This window comes from Electrona antarctica (genome assembly GCF_951216825.1).
Source record: "Electrona antarctica genome assembly, chromosome: 8".
Classification (NCBI taxonomy): Eukaryota; Metazoa; Chordata; class Actinopteri; order Myctophiformes; family Myctophidae; genus Electrona; species Electrona antarctica.
Genome location: NC_136789.1, coordinates 11,191,925 through 11,218,118, shown reverse-complemented (window position 1 = coordinate 11,218,118; position 26,194 = coordinate 11,191,925). Strand labels below are relative to the sequence as shown.

The 26,194-nt window shown below is 44.3% G+C and overlaps 1 protein-coding gene across 1 annotated transcript in view; it reads right to left on the bottom strand.

Moving 5' to 3' along the window:
• LOC306928503 (glucocorticoid receptor-like) overlaps positions 1-24,630 on the bottom strand; it is a 99,412-nt gene extending 74,782 nt beyond the window's left edge. Inside the window, exon 1 of the mRNA XM_079508674.1 lies at positions 24,041-24,630. Within this exon, the coding sequence (XP_079364800.1) occupies positions 24,041-24,624 (584 nt within the window). The 5' untranslated portion in view covers positions 24,625-24,630. The remainder of the gene's footprint in view (positions 1-24,040) is intronic.
• Between the last annotated feature and the right edge of the window lie 1,564 nt (positions 24,631-26,194).

Sequence of the window (26,194 nt, the reverse complement as noted above, 5' to 3'; positions counted from 1 at the left end):
CTGTCACTTTCCATTTTATCCGTCTATACACAAAAACTCTTTGTCGAAAACAGCCAAAACCATTTTTGTAGATTGGCTATTTTCGCGGAATATTCGTCTCCAATATGACCAGAATAGGGACGCTATAGGGTCGATGTGGTCAAAACAAACTAACAAAAGATTGTTGGCGTTGCATAACTAATCCATGCAGCCCTTTATATTGGGGCAGTGACAGGATTGTCCCTCAAAGCAGTGGGTGCAGGTTTGTTAGCAGTTGTTAATGTTCTGCCAACGACCACCTTTGCATTATTTAGAAGTCTCCATATGTGTCTGTAGGCTGGTATGTGAGACCAGTCATCCCCATGGCCTATAGGGCATGGCAGCGGTGGCCATCTTCTGCTTCCATCGTTCCAGACCCCATTCATTTCCCCTACTATAGAGATTTCCAAAATTATTCATATTAATTATTTGAAGCAATCCAGGATCCTTCTGTGAAAAAGAAAATTATATTTTGTAATTGTATGATATTATATTTATATTTTGTAATTGTATGATATACTATATTTAATAAATACCCTTTGTTTTGCGGTTTTCAGATTTTCTTTTCACAGAGGAATAGAGGATGGCTTGATTCTAGACTCAAAATTATTTACAGCAATATGTTTGGAAATCTCCATGGGAAAATGGAATGTGGTCTGAATGGATGCCCTATATACCTCCATGCAAAACACCTTCTGCATTGTCTCCTTTGCATGGCCAGCTTCCTCTGCCTGCATGTTTCAAACTCTTTTCACTATATATCATATTTCCGGGCTACGTCATAGGACCATTAAAGATAGTGTAAGTGATATTGTTTGGTTAAAACAAAAAGTTGTTTTTGTTCAAATATATTCTGATAGTGTGTGTGTGTGTGTGTGTGTGTGTGTGTGTGTGTGTGTGTGTGTGTGTGTGTGTGTGTGTGTAATATCTATGTGTGGACTGTAGTCTGTCCAGAGCTCCTCGTTTTGGCTGCTGTGCATTTTCTACTCTTTCATGTTTGGCCTTTGCTGTTGTCCATCGTACATGATTAGCGTCAAGCCGGGCCCCGCTGGCTGCCGAGCGCCGCTTACCTCTCGTCTCTCGCGCATTAACCCATCGAGACCTGCATGAGGCCCATTCTACAAACATGTCTTTTAAATCGTGAAATTCTGGAGAAAAGAATATATAATAATATATATACATATATTTTTAAACTATCTATATCAGTGGTTCTCAAACTTTTTCACGTCAAGGACCGCCCATATGATATGCTGACCCCCTGCACCCCCCCCCCCCCCCCCCCCACCCCCATTGCAACGTAGCCTACGTTGCATATACCGGTAAGCCTATATATTTTAAAACACAGCATATCTACCGTACTTGTAAGCTCAAGCTTGCTATTTTTGAATGGCCAAAGCATGAAGCAATGGTTAAAGTGGTTCAAATCTGCAACAACTGAACATTAATTTTGTTCAAAGATTGTTGGACAACAACTTCAGAAACTTTATACATCCACGTATGATAACAGCATCCTAAGGTTAGCAAGGAATATCACCTCTAATACTAAGCATGTGTTGTATGGAGAATATAGGTTGCTACCTTCAGGAAGGAGATATGGTGTACCAGCATACAATAAGGTCAGACTAAAGAGGTCCTTTGTCCACCAGTCGACCCTGAGGCTTAATCAGGAGTCGTAGTAGCCACGGGATAATCTAAGCGGTGGATATTGCTCTTGTCTTCATGTCTTTATGTATGTAAATTGTCTTGTTCTTTGTGTTATGTCAAATGTGTGTACGTATATGTGTTCTGCATACTTGGCTGCTGTGTCGCAAGACAAATTTCAGTGTGAACTGACAATAAAGTACTATATCATATCATATCATATCATATCAATCTACAATGACACAGATGCGCTCCCGGTCCTAACGAGTTAAAATAATTTAACTCTTGCTGTGACAGCTCGTCCGATCGGCTAATGTCCGCCATCTTCTGTTCCACACACACTCTCCCCCTCCTGATCTGCTCTCCTTCCTTTGTATTCACTCAAAGGGTTGCTATTTTCAAATAGCCGATGTATGTATACTGTAGGTTTAAAGAGCTCATGTGGCCTAATAGTCGCTTCTTTTGGCCTTGTTTTCATAGACCTGTTGATTATTTCTCTCGCAAAATCGGGCAACACTGTGTGTGTGTGTGTCGCTCTCTCTCTCTCTCTCTCTCTCGTCTCTCTCTCTCTCTCTCTCTCTCTCTCTCTCTCTCTCTCTCTCTCTCTCTCTCACTCTCTCTCTCTCTCTCTCTCTCTCTCTCTCTCTCTCTCTCTCTCTCTCCTCTCTCTCTCTCTCTCTCTCTCTCCTCTCTCTCTCTCTCTCTCTCTCTCTCTCTCTCTCTCTCTCTCTCTCTCTCTCTCTCTCTCTCTCTCTCTCTCTCTCTCTCTCTCTCTCTCTCTCTCTCTCTCTCTCTCTCTCTCTCTCTCTCTCTCTCTCTCTCTCTCTCTCTCTCTCTCTCTCTCTCTCTCACTCTCAACTTTTGAATACAGCCCTTTTACACACACACACACAACAGAGTTATATTGTGATTACTGCTGCTTTTACTTAAGAAGAAATATTAAACACCAGGTAAATCCAGACCTCTTTCTTCTTCTTCTTCTGAGAGAGAGAGACAGAGAGAGAGAGAGAGAGAGAGAGAGAGAGATCAACAACACCGGTGGCAATGCAAATCTTTGTGGGATCAAATGTGTGCGTGTGTGTGTGTGTCCAGCAGCCTAGGTCTGCAGCTTTACAACAATAACAAAGTTTGAAGCAGGCTTTTCAAGCGAGATGAAAGCGCCGCCACGGCGCACACATGTCGAAGCCCCCGTGAAGACCCCGATTGGCCCACTTTCAGCACAGAGAAAACAAAGTCTGCGGGACCGAGGCTATGGAGTTCAAGGCAGAGCAACACGCACTGACTGCACACAAGCTAGCGTAGCGTTGCATGAGAAGGACAAGACACGGCACAGAAGTCCGCCTCAATGTTATAGAGCAGTGGTTTTCAACCCTTTTCATATCAAGGCCAATTATTTCTTCGGCATTTGAGCCACGGACCACCATTTGATGACATTTAGCCTCTCAGACCCAAAAGTATTGTTATTGTTGTATAAGATTTTGTATATAATTCCATGCTGTATTGATTTTGGTACCATTAGGAGAGACAACATGCTGGGGACCACCTGGAACCCCCTCAAGGACCACTGGTTGCAAACCACTGTTTTCTAGAGGGAGAATGTTACGCTTCAGCAGAGGGACCGGGGACCCCCCAGGTTTTTCTTAAGGGTGCTCCATGGGGCTACACCATGCAGGGGTCTTCAACATTGTTCAGGCCAAGGAACCCTTAGCTGAGAGAGAGATGCAACAGGGACCCTCTCACTACATTCATGTAACTTCATGTTACATGTGTAGCCTCGGTCCCAGCCTTACTCATCTGCAAAGAGAAAAGCCTGGTCACTACCTAAGGCAGAGACGGTATCGGCGGAAGTTCGGATCGGAACATCAGTCAGATGTATTTCACCTGGATATGTAATTTTTTCGACCAATCACAACACTTGTTTCATACACGGATAATGTAAACTGATTTGTAAAGCGTCAACGTCATTTCCTTGAGCAGTAGCCCCAAAAATGGGGCTCTGGCACAAAAATCTTTTTCAGACTGGGGGTCCGCGGCCTAATACTGTACACATCAATTTGGGAGGTGGTTGACATGACAATGTTTGGGAAACACTGAGCCAGACAGGAGATGGAGAGACTGATAGCCTGAAACAAAGAAGGGCCCAGGTCCAGCTGGCCCGGGGCCCGTTTACAGTAGACGTGGTTGGCTTCCTCTTTCCTCAACTACTCAAAACACATACTGTACAGTAGGAAGCAAAGGGAGACCTGTCTATCTTGGGGGAGTAACGAAGGGTGGCCTTTATTGTGATGTGGCTGCACAGGAATGAGGAGCTTTTATTGTGACGTGGCTGCACAGGAATGAGGAGCTTTTATTGTGACGGGCACAGGAATGCGGAGCGGTGTGTTTGTGCCAGTGCTGTGCTGTTGACCTGCAGCTGCTCCCGTGAAGCAAGCCACCAGGTGAAGATGGTTAGAGATAGAGAGAGAAGAACACTGATTGGACAAACCTTTCATTTGAACCCCTATGAGAGAGGCAAACCACAGTAACACCACACACAATAAGTCTTTGGCTCTGTGTAGCGAAAGAATAGACCAGTGGTAACCCAAAGTGGGGTCCGGGGACCCCCAGGCACAACCAATGAAAGAGAGTAGCCTTCATCTGCCTTTGCAATGCATATTTCCCCAGGCAGATTAAGTCTGGCCCCTCTCAATTGTGGGAGGACTTCACGGCCGACAGTGACAAGCCAACCAGATTCGTCTGGAACCAGGCTATAAGCAATCAGGTCCCAGTATGCAAATATGGGGCATGACATTGCAGAAAAAGAAAAAAAAACTGAGAGGGACGAGACTAATATATATATACACACATAATATATGCTGATATTAGTATCACTATGCGAGGCTAGAAAGAGAGAGTCCCATCTGCTCGCACGCAGCTGGGAAGCAGGCAGAGCCAGGCGGTTATGTAAGCCCTAGCTGGCCCCTGCCTGCCAAAAGGCCCATGAAAACCCAGATACGGGGCGCGTTGTAAATTGCACGTGACCAAATTTCTCAGCAAACATGCAAGGCGAGTCAATCAACAGACGACAAGGCGGGGACGGCATTTCCCCAGGCTGGGAATAATTTAAAAAAGCGACCATAATGCCATAGTGCTCAACCACCGTCCCTAATGAAGTAAAAAAATAAAATAAAAAGATCGTAATACCGTAATGAACAATTTAACAATAAAAAATGCTTTAACAACGTTCATGAAAAAAGTCACACCATTAAAACAAAATTCTAAAACTAAAAATAATGTTCAATTGCTCAGAAATAACCGATCTACAAGTTCACAACACGTTGCGTCACTACACGTTGTGAGCCTGTAAATCGGCTAGTATAACAGGGCTCATTAAGTGCTTGACTTTAAATGAGCTTCAGCGAGTGGGCAGGTGTACAAATGAAGTGCTGACACATCATCATGTTTGGATGGGTTTCTCATTCCAGAAGAGGCCACTTGTAGGCCTGTGGGTCACACACACACACACACACACACACACACACACACACGCGCGCCTGTGAGGCGAGTAAAGCCTGAACTTGCATGCTATCTTGCTATGTGATGTTCCTTTTTATGAGCTTCAGGCAGTACTACTTGTCCACCAGTAGGTGTCCTCCTACCTTACACCACCAGGATCAAATATCTCAATGAAAGTGGAGGGAGATACTTCACCTTCAACCACTGCAGATGGGCTAGTTACAGTATTTTTCTACCGTAAAGATTGATTCAAATAACGTGTTATTCATTAATAAATAAGTTCAGATTTACCAGCGCTAAAAATTAAGCAATAAGTGAGTTCAAACCACAAGACTCTAAATGGACCGTGAGACTAAGAGCCTGTGGTATCTCTGCACTCTGCACTCTGCACGACCACTGGAGTTCAAGAGGAAGGGATATGGAAGCAGAAAAATGCTGATCAAGGAAACATGGATAGCATTAGTCTTGAAAAATGTTAGGCGGGGCCCTGTGTAGACAATGTCTACTGGTAGGGTCCTGTGAGGTGACCATGCAGCACAGCTAGTATTCACTCCAGATGAGTCCTCACTGGAGAGGCTCAGGAAGGCATTGTTACATAAGCTATCCGTTATAGGTGGGGTCCCACTCTAGATATGAACAGATAGTGGAGGTCCTTCGAGGTGACCTGTTTAGCCTTATAGGGTGATATAGCCGAGTTAACTGTGTGGGTTTTAAAACACCACAGGTAGAATTTTGATAGGCTTATCGTTGGGCGGTAATCGGCTTCCGAAGTTAGTGGGAGGGGCCTATTTTACAAAAGAAAATGCCGCAAATCACGAATGGAACGTCCGATCTACCCCAAATTTTAATCACATGTCGAGGGTGGTTTATACGCAGCGATGGTGAAACGAAAAAATATGTAACCGTTTTTGGAAAAACATGATTTGTAGGGGCTAAATCCCCTCCAAATTACTTACATGAGCACAGGGGTGACATGACATTGTAATTGGCCAGCAACATGTGTGGGAGGGGCCTATATTTCCAAAGGCGATCAACGCAATCACACTCTGCAATTTCCCAGAATTGCATCTTTCTAGTTTCTTTATTCACTGTTAGGCAGCAGATGCTATTGTTCCAATCACATGTACTAAACTGATTAGCATGGTAGGAACCAAATGGACCATGACGGGTCTTTAACTCTGAGAGTGTACAAATGGAACCACATGGATCCTTATAGGGTTGTAATGTTGAGAGTGGTCTGTATCCTACCAAACTGGCAGGTCCTTGAAATTAAAATGTTTGAGAACAAAGGACCACAATGGAAACAAGCCCCTATACATGGGGGCGTTTTGGGTTATCCTTTTATCAACATCAATATTTAATATCAATGGTCTTTTGTCAGGTGTGTGCTGTGAACAAAAAGTGTAACTCAGCCTTTTTTCAGCCATATGTCACATTACCAAATGTAACCAGACAAGCAAGGTAAAAAAAATACAAGGAACAAGGAAGTTCCACTGACAAATTATACTCTGGGAAATGCCCAGGTTAAAACAACTTGAATGAAGGCCCGCCCATACTGTTGGGCGGGCCGTTCATAATACAATTCCGGTATGAAGCTGCGGGCCATATAAAATTCATTCCAGGGCTGCATTTGGCCCGCGGGCTGCACTTTGGACACCCCTGTTGTATAGCATAACATTTGACTGTATAGCATTACCTGTACTAGTTTTAATGAGCATGTTGTTAAAGTATTTTCAATCAATCAGCCAAAGAACTACTGCACGGTACATTAACCCATTAAAAACGGGTCTGTCATATTTTAGATTTGCACCACTTTAACCATTATTTTATACTTTGGCTATTTAAAACTGGCAGAGCTACTTCGTGCTTGTACAAATGATTTAGGAGACACTTTCAGAATCTGCCTCAGTGTCAGGTTTTAATGGGCTAATAAGCCTGTCAATAAAGTATTCAATCACTCAATCAACCAAAGAACCACTGCAGTATGTGGACGGTTTCACTGAAGGTTGAGCTACTGTGGCAAGTGAAACAAGGCCTGTCGTATATATACACACTATGATGAACATCATAGACGGAGGTACTTTTCAGCATCAGTAACTAAGCCAAACATATGAAACAACATGCATGTATCACCCGAGGGCAGGTACAGTTAAAGTCGAGCTATCCATCGTGGTATATTACGATAAATGTCAATGCAGCTGACTGATTTACTGTATGGGAGCAGAAAGCGTCCCGACCTGTTGAGCATGTTTTACATGCTTCAAGAAGACAAGGAACGCTGTTTGGAGGAGCAGCAACCCTTGATAGACAATGTTCTGATGCTGTGCGGAAAATCCGAGACAAGAAGGGAAAAGAAAACGATCGCACTTAAGTGGCAGTATGATGACATCAGTATATGGGAATGGCTACGGCTGCTTGGATACTAAAATGATAATAAAAAAATAAACTGCCAATGACTGTTACGGTAAATAGCCTTTTAAAGACATTACAAACTTAGGAAATTTGTGTGAAATGCTGAGGAAGGCCGACGTGCTGAAACTTGTATTTATTCAAAAGAAAAGAAAAAAAGAAAAGAACATTGAATTTGTTTTTTATTCATGACAATGTTTGCTTTTTTGGGAATGTTTTGAGAAAATGTTTTGAATATAATAACTCAAAATTGTTTTGAAATATAATAACTCAAAACTCAAAATTGTAGGAAACAAAAAAATAAAGGGACCCATAAACATGAGTTTGGGAACCAGAGCACTATCTTTCTAAGCCATCACTTATCCCCAAATATCATCCTTTGTTAGCTAATTGGCAAAATGGTGGCTTTTTGTGAAAGCAAGCCACCATATTTGAGTGAGAATTAATCGTGAAATGTCCTAATCACAGCCCCTATAGCCCTTAGAGGTGTGCTTCTGTATAGTAAACCGGGCCATGGCTGCAGCTCTACACTGCTGTCTGTCAACAGCGGACGATTTACAATGCGGCGGCGGAGAGGTGGAGAGGTGGAGAGGGAAGGGGGAGCTAGGGAGAGAACCAGAGTAATGAAACGTGCTGATAAGATAAGAAGCCATGCAGGGAGGCAGAAAGGCAGTCAATGCTACAGTACAGTATAGGGAGGGGCAGAGAAGGGGAAGGTGTGTTATTTCTTGGATATTACTATAGTTGTGAGGACCAAACAAAAATGCAACGTTGCTGTCGGAGCAGAAACGTCTTGTCTCCATATTTGGTGTTTTCTCTTTGGTAAATTAACGGCCTACTTGATCATATACACTGTAGTATGCTGTAGTAAGCTAGTAACAACTATAGCAGATCTGCTATAGTGTTAGTGTATAGCTGTTTTTGAATTTGAATTCTGAAAAGTAACAGTTTTGGACATAATCTATCTATCTATCTATAAATGCACCACGCATGTTTTGAAATGTGTCGTCGTTCAGACACTAGGAGAAACTGCAGCAACGCGGAGACATATTACGTCCATGTCGACGTCTATTCCAAAGGTATCATGCTTTGAAGCCGTATCACCAGGCTCAAGGACGAGACGGATCGGAAACCCAACGCGAAAGAAAGAAATGATGATGGGTGCATATTTGTGACTGTCCCGGGTGGCTGTTTCACGCCACAGCAGAGCACTGCGAGCAGGAGCCCGGCGGCAGCAGGCCTACTTTATAAATAGACCTCGTCAGGGCCTGCGGGGCAGCCAGCCGCGCACTGTAAATAGACAACAAGCGAGTAGCCACTCACTCTGCGTCTATTTAAGCAAGTGACAACATTAAGGGCACAAGTCACTGTAGGACAGTGTTCACATCAGAAGAAGCGTGGAACATGGGTGGTGGTGGTCAGGGGGGGCACCTTCGGAAGAGGGTTCTCTTCCTAGCTAGCAATACGTTAAAAAAAAAACTGTCAATAAACACACAGAAGAGGTTCTAGTGTCACAGTAGTAGTCAGATGAGTATGTAATGCCTGGGGCACAGCTACTGAAATGTGGCTAAACCAACATTAACACTGGTGGCTCTATTTTGGGCATGTGTTAAAGACAATTCAATATGTTTTATAATCGTTAACTTAAATAACAGAAATAGCCGATCTACTCTCCGTCGATGGAAGGAATTGGTAACACAAGATGAACGGGTCTGAGTGTGACCACATGAGACTACATAAACATGTACGGCGAGTACCCGTGATGAACTTCTGTTCTGAATACCAAATAAAAAGGTCCTTTGGTCAGCTGTTAGCTAACAGTCTATATAACATCCAGTAGTTATTAGGGCGAGGGAAATATGATACTGGGAGAGAAAGTGTCTTGCACGCTTGTCTCTCACTAAAAAACATCATTAGCTCACCCTATGCTACCTACAAGATCAAATGAGCCCACAGCCCAGTAGCTGTGTCTGTCCAAGGCTTGTCTCCTCGCAACGTGAGAGCACTCGGATGAAACCGTCTGCAAACGTGCAAGAGTGTAAGATCTACTGATATGATATGTAAAATCCACCGCCGACGCAACTGGAGGGTTGCGTCTCCCCCCCTTACCCCAGTGGGATACATAAATACAGACAGAGAAAAAGATAGACAAGTCAAACAGGCATAGTCTATGTGCATATTTAAGGGGGGTCCCACAGTGTTGACATGGCCTTGAGAATCAACCGACTGTATAGTGTATCAGCCACCAGCATCACTAGGCCCAGCACCAACATGCACTGTAGACCCCAGCCGCTGATAACCAGACACAACAGCCTGTCAGCCAACCAGACGCTCTCTTCAAGTAAGCCTGATAAACATAATCTCCCAGCATAGCGGCCGCGTCCCCCTCTGGGCCACAGCTGATATAGACGTGAGGGCATGTCTGACCAGTCACTCACAACAAACACAAAACAACTAGCTGACAAGACCTTTGTGTTTAGTTGTTTCAATGGACAAGTCTTAGGGATGTGTTGTGTTTATAACCTCTGTGGTATTTGCACGTGTTGTTGATGTTTTTGGAAGTGCAAATTTCTCCTTATCGCCAAATAATTAAATCAATCATGAGAGTGCTCGAAATAGGGTTCCATAGATTCATCACTTTTAATTAATCCTTTTTGGCATCACTTCTGGTATAATAATATTAGTTGACTAAATCGAGAACCATTATAATGGCCATGAAGATAAAACTCTCTGTCTTGGCTATAGCTATAGCTAGTTAGACAGCCTACTGTAGTTGGGGAACGGGCCCGCACATGTCGATGAATACTACTGGGAACAGCATACAGTCAGACACCTTTTTATTTCTTTGGTTTTCACTGAATAATATTCAGTGAAAAAATATGAATAGTGCATATACTGAATATACATACACCATTTCAGAGCATGTGCTAAACTCCTCAGAATCAGGAGAAGCAGGCCTTGTCAAGTTTCTCACCTCGTTGAACGCTTAATTTAGCAGCAACGGGGTCTGCCACCTTCCCAGTGGCTTCACTAATGAGCTCAACAGGTGGGTCAGTTGAGGTTATGACACACGATTAGCTACTTTCTTCCGCTATTCCTGGTGTAACCCTGGCTTCACAAAATGTGTTACTTAACGGCTCTCTGGCTCCGGTCAACGAGCTCCCATGAGTCAAGCAGTCGGTTTCTGCGGCTGAAGAAGGATTCCTTCTTTCTATTCCGGGGCTTACACTATGCCCCCCACCTCGGCCCTGGCATGTCATAGTCATACCCATTAGAGATCTCAGTTTCAGCCATCCGGGCCTGACAATGCCTGCCGGGTAGGAGTGAGGACTGACAAATTCACGCTAATTGGCTGGTTAGGGCTCGGGGCTGCCGCAAGTACTGAGTGAATGATTCAGGGAGGCATACAAAACAAAAATGCAAAAAATGACATGGCCTTATAAAAAAAATATTCATAACTTCATAAGAATATGTGTTGCAATAATAATGTGTAGTTGTCACAAAATCCCAAGGCCCTGTCTTTGGGAACCACTGACATACAGTCAGAATCCTAGCTATCTTTACATTGTTACTTTTTTTTCCTGCAGGGCAGATTGTCTTTTGCATTATTTATACGCCAAGTCTTGTAGCCTTCCAGCATTTACTACCCCATTCCATCTGCCTGGTTCCTCTGTCTGCCTTCTCTCATTGCTCCCCTGGGTTCTGACCCTTGCCTGTTTACTGGATTCAACCTTTGTGAACTTTGATTTCTCTGCCCGATTGTTTCTGTGTGTTACCGGTGGAGGCTGTTCAGAGTCAGTGAACCTACCCTGTAACATTTCGTTTCAATCTATTCTTTAGTTGTTGTTGTTCCTCACGTGTTCTTTGGGAGGGTTGGGGTGCTATATGTGACCTGAAAAACTGAAAAACAGCTTCTTTACAAGAACTGCACGCACGCACGGGAACGGCCCATAGATCCGAAGTCCCGTTAGTCCGAACATGCATTAAGGTTGGCGAACATGCACTGCTCCCGTGCTTGCGGTTATGTTAGGGTTAGAGATAGGGATAGTAATTTCGGAACAAGTCGCACACGCACACGCGCACACACACACACACACACACACACACACACACACACACACACACACACACACACACACACACACACACACACACACCTAACCTCCTTGCCACATCATCCTGGTTAAAATACCCTGTCATCCTTTGTCCACTTAGAATTTGTTGAATTCACGGTTAGAGGTTCCTTGACTGCAATTGATTAATATCCCCATCACTTTTACTTTTCTTTGTGTTTATAAATCTATTCCTCTCCCCTGGGGGGCTGGTGGGAAGATGTTAAGGTTTCTTGTGTTGTACTGCGTTTCCCGTGATGTATTCTACTTTACTTTATTTGTTTATTTGGACGTCACATGGACGTAAATACACCGGATATAGCACAGTTGCTCATTTTCATCCACAGTCCTTCTTTGTGTGTCTGCGTAAGTACTGTATTAAAAAGAAAAGTATATCTCCTGATATCTGTGCTTTAAGATTCACTTTCCTTTTTAATAGCGTGTTATAAAGAAAAGAAACCATAGCTGATAAAAGAGGAAACTGGGAAACCACATGCAAGGCAGTGGAACACATTTCCCGAAAGACAAATGAGTGTTTATATTTGGATTCCTGTCCACCTGGTCTATAATGAGACAATGGATGGAACATGAAAATGAAGTTGGGTTTTCTCGCCAACCGTTTGGTTTGTACAGGTAGGCGTCTAGAATAGATGGCCACAGTTGTCTTTTGGAAAAGCCAGTGAGTCACAACACGGCACGGCACACCCCGACCACTTCCACAACCACATTTATAGTGTCGAAATCCTTTTTTTTTTTTTTACACGCAGCCACAATCGACTTCAATCATTTTGATGTTGCTCTACAGTGGAATGCCCCTTCCAGTAATGAGAGTTTGCCTCTTTTTTTCTTTTTTTTTTTATCACCGGCGGAGATTTAATTTCTTTTTTAAATACATGCATTTCCTTCTGGGAACTGTGTCTTATGTCTGATAATGTCACAACATAGCTATTTAATTAGAAATGTATCTTAAACACATTAACACACTGGCATCCCTATAGGACTTAGTTAAGTGGATAAGAAAATGACCCCACCCTGCTAATCCCTCACCCGTTTCCCTTTCCTTTCCAAATGGAACCTTTAACAGTGAGCAGCAGAGTGCATCAGGTGAAACGATGGCTCCACATGTACAGTAACCTTGGTGTGGTCAATGATTGACCAGCCCTGCAGCCATTAGCCAGGGTGCTCTGGGTTGTCTAGTGACAGCCAGCGCAGCAGGCTATGACAGAACAGCATACATGTACAGAAATCCAGTTTGTTGCAGGCAGCCAGTCACACCTACTAGGGGCGTGTGTCTCTGTGTGTGTGTGTGTGTGTGTGCGTGCGTGCGTGCGTGCGTGCGTGTGTGTGTGCGTGCGTGCGTGCGTGCGTGTGCAAGTGCGCAAGTGCACAAGTGCGCGCACGCCAACCGCCAAGTGCCAACCATGTTTTGTTAGTACATAGAGAAACATACAGAAAACCTCACACCACGCAGCCAAAAAATGAAACAGAAAAGTGGGTGTCACATCTGTAGCTCACATGTAGTAAATTGGCGGTGTCAGGCAGAAACCTTGTATCTTCCTGTGCATGTTTCACCGTTTTTTTTTTAGCTTTTTCATAAATCAATGCCCTCTATACTTGGTTGGACAGTGTGGATCTAGTGCCGATCTACAAGCTCGCAACATGTTGTAATCTCGTAGGTCGACTAATTTGCATTCTATTCCTGCCCAAAAATAGAGGTTGAAAGTGGTGAAGTCCATTTCAGTTTTTTTTATAAATACTTAACCAATGAAAGGTATTAACGACAGCTTGTAACTAAATCATTGGATCCATTGGAGCTCAGTTTCAGTTTCTTTACTTTTTTCATTTCCTAACAGTTTTGGACCCAACAGCAACGGAATCAAATCTGTCACCCACATTTGTAACACAGATACAAAAATCATTGTCTCAGACATTTGTTTTGAATACAACTATGACGTCCTGCCTGTCATAATCACTTCAAGTGCGACACTCCAGCAACTGTCATGTATTTATTGTGACAAATGAAATGCTATACTAATTTCTTCATTCCTGGCTATAGCATCTGGAAAGAACAGATGTCTTTAGAAAAAAAGAATAACTTCTCAAAAAACAATCTGATAAAATGAAATGTGACATCCCCATTATATTTCCATCAGCACAGATTTCACAAGGCTCAGCTTACAGCAACTAATTTCCAGACATAAAACCACATAAATGAATAACAAAGTCTCCTACAGAGGTCTTTAGATAAAAAAAGAAAAGCGAAGCAATAATAAACGTTTAATTTCCGTGGTGCTCGCGACTCCATCTCCTTAGAGCAAGAATGTGAGGAATTTGGCTACTTGCGTGCAGTACTGTATACTGTATCTCTGTTCCCACTGCTGCAAGCTTGTGTTTTAGAAAGAAGAGCAAAAACCAAAAAGACAACATTCATATAATGTCCTACTCCTCTCTGTACCAATGCATCTCAAAGCTCAACTTCAACTTGTTACAACACAGGTTTAGTATTACAGGTGTAAAAGAAGTGGGTGAAGTTTGTTTACCTACAACCTCCCATCACTCACAGTTTTCAGGAAAGAGGAGGAGAACAAATATAGAAAGAAAGAACAAGGAAAGTAGGTCAGATATTCAAAATATTCCCGGTATGCTTACAGTAAAGCAATTTCTTCGCATTACGTAAGGTGCACGGTTAGAAGTAATAGCAATGGAATGAGGCAGGCTCCTGCCCATACTCTTCTACTGTGTACCAGTGAATATGAAAGAAACATATATATATACCACTGTGGTAGTATCAGCTTCCACCCATAATACCCCTTCTCCTAGCAAAGCCACCTTTTCTAAATCAGTGTTTTTTAAAGAGGGGTCCAAGGACCCTCACGGTTCATTGGGGCCTTACACGTCTGCAACTCTGTGAGTGTACAAATGGAACCAAATGGTCCCTTATGGGTCCATTTGGTTCCATTTGTACACTCTCACGAGTTATGGGGGTCCTTGAAATAAATAAAAAAAATCACACCCGTGTGAAGTGAGGGGCGCTCTTATCATCATACATCACATTCCGTCCTCAGCCAATCAAATGTGGTTCCAGCCAATCACAATTGGCGTCCTCACTTTACTGCCCTCACTTTTTATCCTCAATATGTACTTTGCTCAGCCAATCAAATCATTGCTATGGGGTGCTCAGCCAATCAAATCATCACTAAAGATCACACCTGTGTGAAGTGAGGGGCACTCTTATCATCGTACATCATCATGACGATGTTGATTTGCTCAGACACATATGACGTAAATTCTCCATTCATTGTCAATGGCATTTAATGTTTGTGTTAAGACAAAAATCTACACTATAGCTGAATATAGGAGGGGCTAGCACCCCTAAAAAATTTGAGAACCACAGCTTGAAAAAGCATATTCCAGGCCACCTTCCAAGAGACTGTACTGTAACCCTGAATTCTGGCCCCCTGTCTGGGCGGTTCCAATCCACTCCCCTCGTCCAATCAGACACAAACACGGAAGGGGCAAGGGTCCAATGGCATGTGACGACAAGGCGACGGGCGGCCAAACAGGCACATTCCTCACAGAGATTAAGGCCATGTAGCTTCTTGCTGACTCGGGAGTAATAAAGGATTAAAAAGGACGGTCTCAGTCTCTGCAGATAAGCAACACACAGAGAGAGACGCAACCAGCGGGACAGACACAGGCTTACCTTAGATGCAAAAATAGAACGACTAGATATCTGATAACTCAGCATAAACACAATTACAACAGATAAGGCGGTCTATAGGCTAGCAAGGCATGCAACAGGACTTTGTTTGATTCCCAGAGAGAATTATCCACTTAGGCCCTATTTCAAAAATAGCAAAAATATCATAATATTTTCACTATTTTGGACACAATTTATATTCACATTATATTGGCATGCATGCTCAAAAAAAATAGTGATGACAGAGTTAAAGTGATTAATGTTTGGAAATTCCATTCCATGGTCCCAAAACAAGTTGCAACTAAACAGAGAATGTCAAAGTAATAGCACAGGATTGTACGTGGAAAAAGTATGGTGTTACGACGTGGTATGGTGTTATCTATGGTGTGTAAAGATGTCGTTACACAGCACAAGACTTTGCTACGTGCCACCGTAGAAGGTATCCATGACGCAACACTACCCACAGAAATACCTTGGAATATCTTCTACAGAATAACACCATTCATCATTCATGTGCCATGAATCATTGTCAACCTGACCTACAATTTACAATTCAGGTATAAGCATGATGCTTGCAAAAATAGCAGATCTACAAGCCACAAAAAATGATTGTTTTTAGAAAAACTTCATCTATGACGATATGCCCAGAATAGAGACGGCAGGGTTGACCACTCAAGCCCTCTATTCTGGACCAGACTTGCAACTGTACTTTTTTTCCTTCTCACAGCAAATTTCTTCACCAAAAATAGCCGATCTGCAAGTGTGACATGTTGTGACACTAGTAGATCTGCAATTTTCTTTGCTACTGTTTCCCCCAGAATATGGCTGCTGGGGGCTACTCACCGCAGTTTGAGAACCAGCTTCACAGAGACTCATAACCACTACACCATCTGTGGGGGGAAACGCAACCACATTCCCCTGGGATCCATGTTGCAACATTGTGACCATGGAGATATTTCTAGGGGATTTACAATGAGATGGTTCATTCATGAGCTATAAATAGAGCTGTGGTGGTGTGTTCGGGGAGGGGGGGGGGGGTCTGAAAAAGGCCGTTGGCCCAAAAAATGACCACGAGGAGAGGTTTCTCGACGACGGCCTTTAGCCGAAGACAAAGTTGAAACCACTGAGTGATTTGAATAATGGCTCAAGTTACATTCATTTTTGGTTCCACGCTTGACATGATTCAGACAAGTTACTGTAGATAAAAATGAATGATGCTATAGCAGCAGAACGGGAGCTCAGGGTTGAGGAGGTTCTGTGGTTGGCGGTCATTAACCACAATTCACTTGACAATGCTGCGACAGAGAGAGAGAGAGAGAGAGAGAGAGAGAGACAGTGGGTTATGTCTAAAGGGCATTTCTGAACGCATTTTCCCGGTATTCTGCATGCCGTGCCAGTACCAAGAAATGTCTTATTAATTTCCGCTGTCATTTCCCAACCATCGCATGGTGTGGGAGGACGTGGGTGAATTAAGTGTGCAGTGTGTGCAAAGTGGTTGACTCACTGAAAACACTGAAAGGTAGAGGAAACTAAATTGGAGGGCAGAAATAAGGAAAGCTCGACTACTATCCCGCACCAAAAACCAACCTAAGCACCTGATCTAATGAGGAGAGCAGCAGAAGATACGATTAATCCTCACCGCTGCAGCCTCCGACATGGATTCCCCTTGAAATAAGGATCAGACAGACTTGTGCAGTTAAAACCGGTTAAGCCCATCATGTGGTTTCCTCCATTTACATGGGCCTAGAATATGTCTGTGACACCAGACACCGCGGTAAACAAGACCTCTCCAGCCTTAAACGGCTCAGCCACTAAAACAGGCCCAGCAGGGTTAAGACAGGGCAGATTTATTTTTAATATAATAATAAAACATATTATATTTTATTTTTAACCAATCTGTATTCTGTATAGCATAGTATGTTAAATACGATATAACTAGAACATCTGCAGTGGTTGGAGGTGGTCTCCCTACTCTTTCATTAGGACACTGGTTGGTTAACAATGTCAATAAAGTTATTTGAAGCAGACGTCGCAGCAGATGGGGCACTATTGTACATGCACCTATATTGCAGTTCGGGTAACGTTATAATCTATATTCTATAATAACCTCTTTCTGTCAGGAACAGGAGACAAGTGACATGCAACTTACTGATTGTATCAATTATAAAATATAGTATATACTATAAATATTATATAAATTATATACCAGTTCAAGTGTGCTTTTGCTCAAGTGGGTAAAGAGTGAAATCCTGCCTAGCTCTAGAGGAGTGCTCCCCAAACCTTTTATTAGCTCAAGACCCAAAAGAGCCCAGGACCCAAACATCGTGGATAAAGCAGATGTACTACAAGCTCAACGCGTTGCTTTGCGCCCATTGTGAGCTATTGAAAATACAAAAACAAACTTTTTTTTATGTTTAAAAAATAATAACAATTAAAAACTGTAGGAAAAATGTAGGAATGTAGGAAACAAAAAAAATAGAATGTGTCTGCGACCCACAAACTCGACCCACTGTTTGGGGAACCACTGCTAGAGCATATGGTCTCAGTTAGACACCTCGACAGACCACAGGGACACAAATAAGGCCGGGTTGAGGTTGGACTAATCCAGGATTACAAATTGGGGTCAGTGAGTAAGCAGGTCTGAGTGTGGCCCAGTTCTCCTTCTAGCTGTTGTGAAACGCCCAACAGACACTGCAGGAATGCCTCTGAGCAGTCAAAGTGTCTGTCTAGTTCAAATGTTTCGATTGTTTTTCTGAAAATAGCCGATATATAAGCAACATGCGTTGCAGTGCGTTGTGAGCTTGTAGATCGGCTGTGCAATGTGCATAGGGTTAAAGTGGGTAAATTGATTGCTATATTGACACCAAATTTTGCTGGGGGACCCCCTGGAAATAGTTTACAACAAGTGGGTTGCACACATCCAGTCCCTCGCTGGTGCTGGACAAAGGTTGATACAGTGTAGAAGAAGGAGAAGTCTGCACACAGCTCAGCTCTAGAGTGTTTTATTTATTTTAAACACAGACATGCAAAAGCACAACGTTTCGGCCACAACTGGCCTTCATCAGGTGACAATAACCCCCCTGGAACTCACGCAAGGACCCCCACATTGAGAAAGCCCAGATCTAAGAGGAGAATAGCAGAAAATACGATTAATCCTCACCGCTGCAGCCGGAGTGGCTGGAATGGAGGGTGTTTCACCCAATAATCACGCACGCGGTGACAAGCACAATATTGAGCCAGCAGTATTGGTTAACTGTGGTTTCAGTGAAAAAGACATGGAGGACAATGGAATGAACTCCACCATCATCTGTGAATCATCCCTTTCTCACCAGGTTGGAGCGTAACGTTTGACCCGCATTGGCGTCACCGGAAGACGGGGGGTGCAATTTGTATTATATGGTGGTTCTGCAACAGTTCGACCTCTTAAAAAGAAAGCGCATCCTGTGACTTGTCCGTGACCCGCTTCAACCATTACACCTACGCAAGTGCCGAATCCTTTGTGTTCATTAGAATTATGCAATGAAGCAAGAAATACCAGTGGTGGAAAGTACATTTTTACAAGTACAACTTTGAGGTACAGCATTTTTGAGCGGTACACACCACAAAAATCACAACACTTTGCGAGCTTGTATATCTGCTATTTCATTTAGACATTTATAAATAACTTCAACAACGAGAACAATACATGCCATTTTACTAACAAGAGCATTTCTACACGGTGTGGTATTGCTACTTTAACTTAAGTAAAGAATGCCGAGTAATTATTCCACCACTGGCAAGCACTACTCATTTCATAAGGATGAGTCATGCTAGCAACCTGGAGGATAGTGTACCGCTGAACGGAAACCTTGACTGCACAGGCCAGGTGCATGGGAAGCAGTGTTGCCAGGTTTTGTGAGAGTAGAGTTGTTCCGATACCGATACCAGCATCGGAAAAGCACCAAAGCACGCAAGTTATCAGAAAGGATAAACTTTAGGGCCCAGGGCACATGCTTTGATGCCAACATCCGTGTTTAGCCTGTATAGGCTAAAACAGACAGAAATCCAGACGGACTCATCAGAGAAACATCCAGAACAAATAAAGACCTGATTTTAGCCCCCCAAAAAAGACAAGAAAATAATATATAGGCTCTCTATATATAACAATATCTAATAATATCTAACAATGCATGGCGCACAAAAAGCAGTTCACAAGTTCATCACAAACTGCAGATTTGTCCGTGTCAACCGGAACACGTTTTGTTTTTCCCACGAGCATCTGCATGTCGGAAAAATGAACTCGCGCACATCGTTCGTTCGTTAGTTAAGCAGCATTTCGCTGCGTTTTACATCTCTGAAGCACAGTGCATGACCCCCGACTCCAGCAGAGCAGCTTTTGGTAAATGTAGCCTGTGCGTGCCTGCGTGTGTGGAATGCTGGAGCGATGCAGGGGGCCCATTAGCGCTGAGAGGGGGGGGGGGGGGGACACGATAGGCCAGAGACACTGGCTGACTGACAAGACGACCAAGGGGACGCAGCGGATCTGTACATGCGGCCTGCTGTCTTCCCAGTCTTCACACACACACACACCCACACACACCCACACACACACACACACACACAATATTCTATAGAAGTGGTTCTCTCTCCTCCTCCTCAGGGAGGTTCCAGGGGGTCTACAGCTAAATAAGGACCAGTTAAATCAATGAAGCGCTTTTAAAAAAAATGTTTTGCCTATGACATCATAGGGACGCCATGTTTATACCAGTTAGAATGTAATCTAATGCAGTACAGACAGTCGTAGAGCTCTGTACTGTTAACAAATGAGATCTTCTCTTATGGGCGTCCCTGGCACCAAATATCGCACGAAAGGAGCGGTTTCCTAAACAATGTTCTTGCTGTTCTACAGTACATACAACAAACCAGTTGAAGAAATGACAGATTGTGGCTTTACCCTTTATTCCATTCATGACATATCTGAGACCAATATGGTCTTCATGAAGATGCTCCTTTTATTCTGGTGTGTGTGTGTGTGTGTCGCAGCCCCACATGTTGTAAGCCTGTTCTCGGTGCATCGCACGCTTCCGTAGAAGACATGCTGACTTCTATGGAATCCAAATGACTGAATATACAGTCTGAGAACTTTAATCCATGAGTACTAGATAGATAGCCTTCTGATATCATGGCACTCGGCTCTGGCCCGCCACCGACTGACACGGCAACGGTTTTGTCTCCACTATGTTAGCTGGCGTCTGCAGCGCATTTTCAGATGACTCAGAGAGGCTTTCAACTAAGATATGTGGAGCATCACGCCAACAATAACACCAACACACTGTACGCGCGCGCGCGCACACACACACACACACACACACACACACACACACACACACACACACACACACACACACACACACACACACACACACACACACACACACACACACACACACACACACACACACACACACACACACACACACACACACACACACAATGAGATATGAGAAGCATTGAGTAAGAGAAAGAGAAGGGACTAAGGGAGTGAGTAACCAACACACTGTACGTACACACGCGCGCGTGTGTGTGTGTGTGTGTGTGTGTGTGTGTGTGTGTGTGTGTGTGTGTGTGTGTGTGTGTGTGTGTGTGCATACATGCGTGCGATCTGCATATGGGAATCATACAGTTTGTCTAAAGGCCTGAGGGCAGTTGGCTCTAATCCCTGCCAACGTTACACGCCCACTCTTGACCGTGGTCTCTAACGGGTCAATTCTAAGTTTCCAAACAAACAACTGAATTAGTCCAGATTCCTGCGCAAACTCCCTATACAGCCCCCATACCTCCCTTTAAGCTATTGTATATGTCTCATTGAAGAGAGTCCAATCATACTGATGGGAAAGACTTTCCCACAGTGGTGGGAGAAGTGAAAGTAGAAATAAGGAAAAAGGAAAAAAGGGCCCAGGTTCAATGTTGTAGCTCTGTTTGGAACCTCACGCGACGCTCTTAGCTCCGTCCAAAAACAGTGGAAATACTCCAGTAAAGTAAAAAATGCCTGAAGGTTGTACTTAAGTACAGTACTTGAGTAAATGCACTTGGTCACTGTACATTGTACAGTACACCACTGAGGGTGAGTGGGGTCATTCATCAGAGGGAGCGTTCATTGACCCTGAGAGGGGCATTCCAGAAGCACTTGGAGGAGACAGGCCGTCATTTCATCTCGGGCTACAGAGAAACAACATTTGCTCATTTCATTATCTGTTACACAACCGCACTTGTTTCAGCCAAGCGGCCCCATCTGATCGCTCGCAGACACGCGTTCCAACACAGCCGCGCTAATCATTCTAAAGGTTGAACTAGATGGATTGTCGCTGTCGGCAGCCGGGTTGAACCGTGTGTGTCCAAACCAGAAACCTTCCAGGAAATGGCCGGGGAAAAGAAAAAAGAGGAATCTGTGTTCCAAATGGACCCAATGTAGTTAGTCACAAGCTCTTGTTGATACTAATCATTTGGTTAAATATATTATGTGTTACACAATACACACATCCCTGTATGGAAACCATGCCCTTGAAGAGATGTATGGTATACATGAGTACATAATATAACAGTGGTCCTCAAATATTTTCATGTCAAGGTCAAGGACCCCCATATTTGAAGACCTCCCATCTGAGGTCACTGAGGTGTTACTGATAGGTCCAAAGATAAAAAGAGAACAAGTGATGAGATCGACATCTAGCTGCTTGGGTTAAGCTACAAGTAACCAGCCTCGGAGTCATAATCGACTCAGATCTCAACTTCACATCCCACATCAACAAAATAACCAGAATTGCATTCTTTCTCAGAAATATAGCCAAAATACGACCTTACCTATCACAACCAGATGCAGAAAAAATCATCCATGCCTTTGTCACCAGCCGCTTAGATTACTGCAACGCACTATTCACAGGACTACCAAAAATGGCCATAGACAGACTACAACTCATTCAAAACTCTGCTGCTAGATTACTAACCAAAACAAAGAAAAGAGAACACATCACACCAGTTTTACACACCCTCCACTGGCTGCCGGTCTCCCAGAGAATAGATTTCAAAACACTACTCATAGTCTACAAAGCACTAAATAACCAAGGCCCGCATACATAACAGACTTTCTATCACCATACACTCCATCCAGAACACTAAGATCCTCCACAGCAGGTTTACTTGACACAAAAAGGAAAAAGAAACCACTAAAGATAATAGGAGAGTGGTTCTGAACTGGGTACAGAGAAACGTGAGGACGTTGACATAGATGGTGTCATCTTATAAATACCAATTAGCATACTTGGCTGTATGCCGGGCTTTGGAATGAAAAGAAAACATGCGTCAAAACTTGTTTACCAAGTAGGAGAGGAACCCAAATTCCTTAACGATCATTTCCCAGAGAGAGAGCGTACCTGCACTGATGACTGGGAGTTCTACTTCAACCAGCTCCCCCACACATTGCATTGTTTTCCGGTGACGACCAGATTAGTGTGCAACATTGCTGCACGTGGGAAAACAAGCCACGTTCACCAGCGGGCTGATGCCGTGTGGGTTTAGCATGTAAATGATTACTGTATCGTTGTTGTCGGGCAGAAACCTCTTATCTCTATGTTCTAACTTTGTTTTTTTGTTTGTTTGTTTTTGTAAATTTGATCATACTACAGCATCACACAAAATCATCCAAAGTAGCAGATCCACAAGCTTGACACACGGAGCGAAGCAACGCACTCTGAGCTCGTCGATCTACTACTTTTGCTATTTTTTTATAGCCTAAAAGAACACTCACTCACACACTCTTTATCATAATGCCATATTTGTGAAGAAACATGATAGGGCTGAATAGCGCCCTGTAAGCGATAAGGGCTGTACAACGTAGACATGGTATATTGCAATTATTTTGAGATAAATTATCGTGTATCATATAACAATTTCAAAAGGACAAATATGTAGCTGGAGGATACGTTTAAGACCAAGTACTATGAAGCAATTACTGCACAACACTGTGTTCGTGGGAGACATGCCACAGGGCAGGGCATGCAACGGGAGATCAGGATGAGAGTGTCAGCTGAATGCCTCACATGCAATGTAATGTAAATGAAGTGGCAGTGTGTGTGCCCTACTGTGTTTGGCAAGTGGAGATGACCGGGGGCAGCTGCCATCCAATCCCTGGCAGCTGCCAGTGCCCTCCACCGGCCAAGGAAGGCCTGCCAAGTGGAATAATGTGTTGATTTGATTTCCATATGTCGTGGTCCATCACCACCAGCGACTTTGTCGAGTGGCCGTCTTGCTCGAAGGGAATAAACGGTGGAACTCTGGTTATTTCCGTCTAGCCACGTGGTCACGACAAGAGTGAAAATGAGCCCTTAGCTACGACGTGAGACCTACACGTCTTCATGGAACAAGGGTGATAAAAGAGCACCTCGCCTACGTGTCAGAGCTTAAAACTCTTGCCTCCAAACTACGAAACCTTCTTCCATTCATATTTTGAATGACTTCCATTGCTCTACCACTGCTAGACAAGCCTGCCTGCTCTGCACCAGCCAAACAGCGTGAAACGTGAGCCGACTTTCCCACCAACCCAAAAGGACCACCCCCCCTCCCCCTTTATCCCTCACAAAAGAGAAAAGCAAACAAACAAGGCTTGGCTCGGTGCGGTGATGAAACTTACCTAAAGCCGAGGGAGAACGCCGTCAGAGAAGATGCTGACGAAGAGGTCCCAGGTGCCTCCCCGTACCCGTTGCCCCCACCCCTGCCCCAGCAGTCCCCTGCCACTGGAGGCAGGGCGGCGTAGATGCCGAAGGGCTTCTGGTCCGGGAGGCCGGCCGTTCTGTAGGGGTAACCCCCGGCTCCTCCTCCTCCGCCTCCTCCCATCCCCGCAGAGGCCGATGATGACACGGGGCCCCCGGCGTGGAGCGAGCCCCCCAGGCCGCCGCCGCCCCCGCCCTGGAGACAGGACGCCTGGCAGAAGGCGCCGTTCTCCTGCTTCTCCTGTTTGACCACGCCGGGCGTGCGGATGTGGACGAACGAGTCCGCGCTGTCCGTGTCCTTCTCCTCCTTGATCATGATGCCGGTCAGGAGAGACGTGGGGTGCTGGAGGGGAGGCAGGGGTTGCTGGTGATGTAGCAGCTGCTGCTGCTGCTGCTGAAGATGAAACGGTAGCTGGTGGTGGTTCTGCTGGTCCGTGCCGTTGACCCCCCCGGGGCGGCCCCCCACTCCGTTTCCGCTGACCAAGGGCCTCGTATCCTTTAACATGCTGCCGACGGTGCTCCCTCCACCACCACCACCTCCTCCCCCTCCTCCGCCCCCTCCCCCTCCCACTCCGCCGCCTCCTCCTCCATTCCCGTGCAGTACGTTATCCAAGTGAGCCACCTCGTTATCCAACTCGAAGTCGCTGATGTCCTGCAGCGACACCGGGAAGTCCAGGTCACGCCAGATCTCGCTGTCCTCGATGAGGCGGCTCTGCGTCGCCGCGTGCCGGCCGCCTTCTCCTCCTCCTCCGCCGTACGCATCCAGGTCCTTCTCCAGGCTGAAGACCACCTCCTGCACCTCCTCCTTGACGTTGAGGCTGTCACCATTACACATTTACAAGTTGACGATTAGTTGTCGCACAAATAACTGCTGATTAACAATATCATTCCAGTTTTTTCGGCGTTGGCTCATTGTTAACACATATGAATAAAGATAGGTTTCTGCTTGCCTCAAAAATGTGCAGGGCAGATATGACAAATAACTGAAATATACAAAGTAATTACTGACATATTTTATACATTATTTTTAAACTAAAAAAGCTGAAATAGCTGATCTACAAGCTTACAACGCATCACATGTTGTAAGCTTGTAGATCAGCTATTTCAGCTTTTTTTATGTATGAAATTTTTTCAACATGGAAAACAATTATGACGATTATGACAAAATAATCGCAAATATCTGAAATAATTAGCCCTTCGCTAAGTCCCTCCCCGACGCATCCTTGTCCAATAGGCACGTTAGCAAAGGTTACTAAGAGAGGAAATGTCTTCTAAATATAGTCAACTAGGCCTGCAGTACATTATTTCAATAAACTTGAAATACGAGGAAATGAGGGAGAAACAGTATGCAACTCAATCAACTTTAACGACCGTCCGATAGGACTTTTCATGTAATGCACGGCAGGACTCCGGTGATTAGTATTATTGACATCACCTGAGTGGGTCAGTTGTGTTACTTTCCCGATGTTAAGCTGTGTATGTATGTACAGTATATGTTCAACAACACAACCATGCAAAATAACACTGACAGCTACGAGGTGACGAAAACTTGCCATCCTTAGCAACGGTTGCTATAACTAATTGGATTGGCATTGGACAATCACTTTTTGGGGTGGGGTTTAGCGAAGGTCTAATTGCGATGAGTCGATCATGTAACCAGTGGTTTTCAACCAGTGGTCCGGGGACCACCAGTGGTCCTTTAGGGGGTTCCAGGTGGTTCCAAGCTAAATGATGGAGAGTTGGTAACCAAATGGACAGGGCCGGATCTACCATATGGGCACTTTGGGCACGTGCCCAGGGGCCCTTTGGCACCAGGGGCCCCTCAAAAAAAAAAAATATTATTATTATTTTTTTGCTCCACAATACATTTCCCTGCTAATCCAAATGAAATAAATGGTGTCTAAAAAGATTAGTGTTTTATTGTTGGTGAGATTGTTGTGTGTAAAGCAGCAACAATGCGCTAGATTGGCTGTCACTCTGGGGGGGGGGTAGGCGACCGGAAATAGGCCAATATAACGGCATAAAACTGCCCCAAAACGGCTCTAAAACAGCAAAAAATGTGCGTGCGCGAAGGG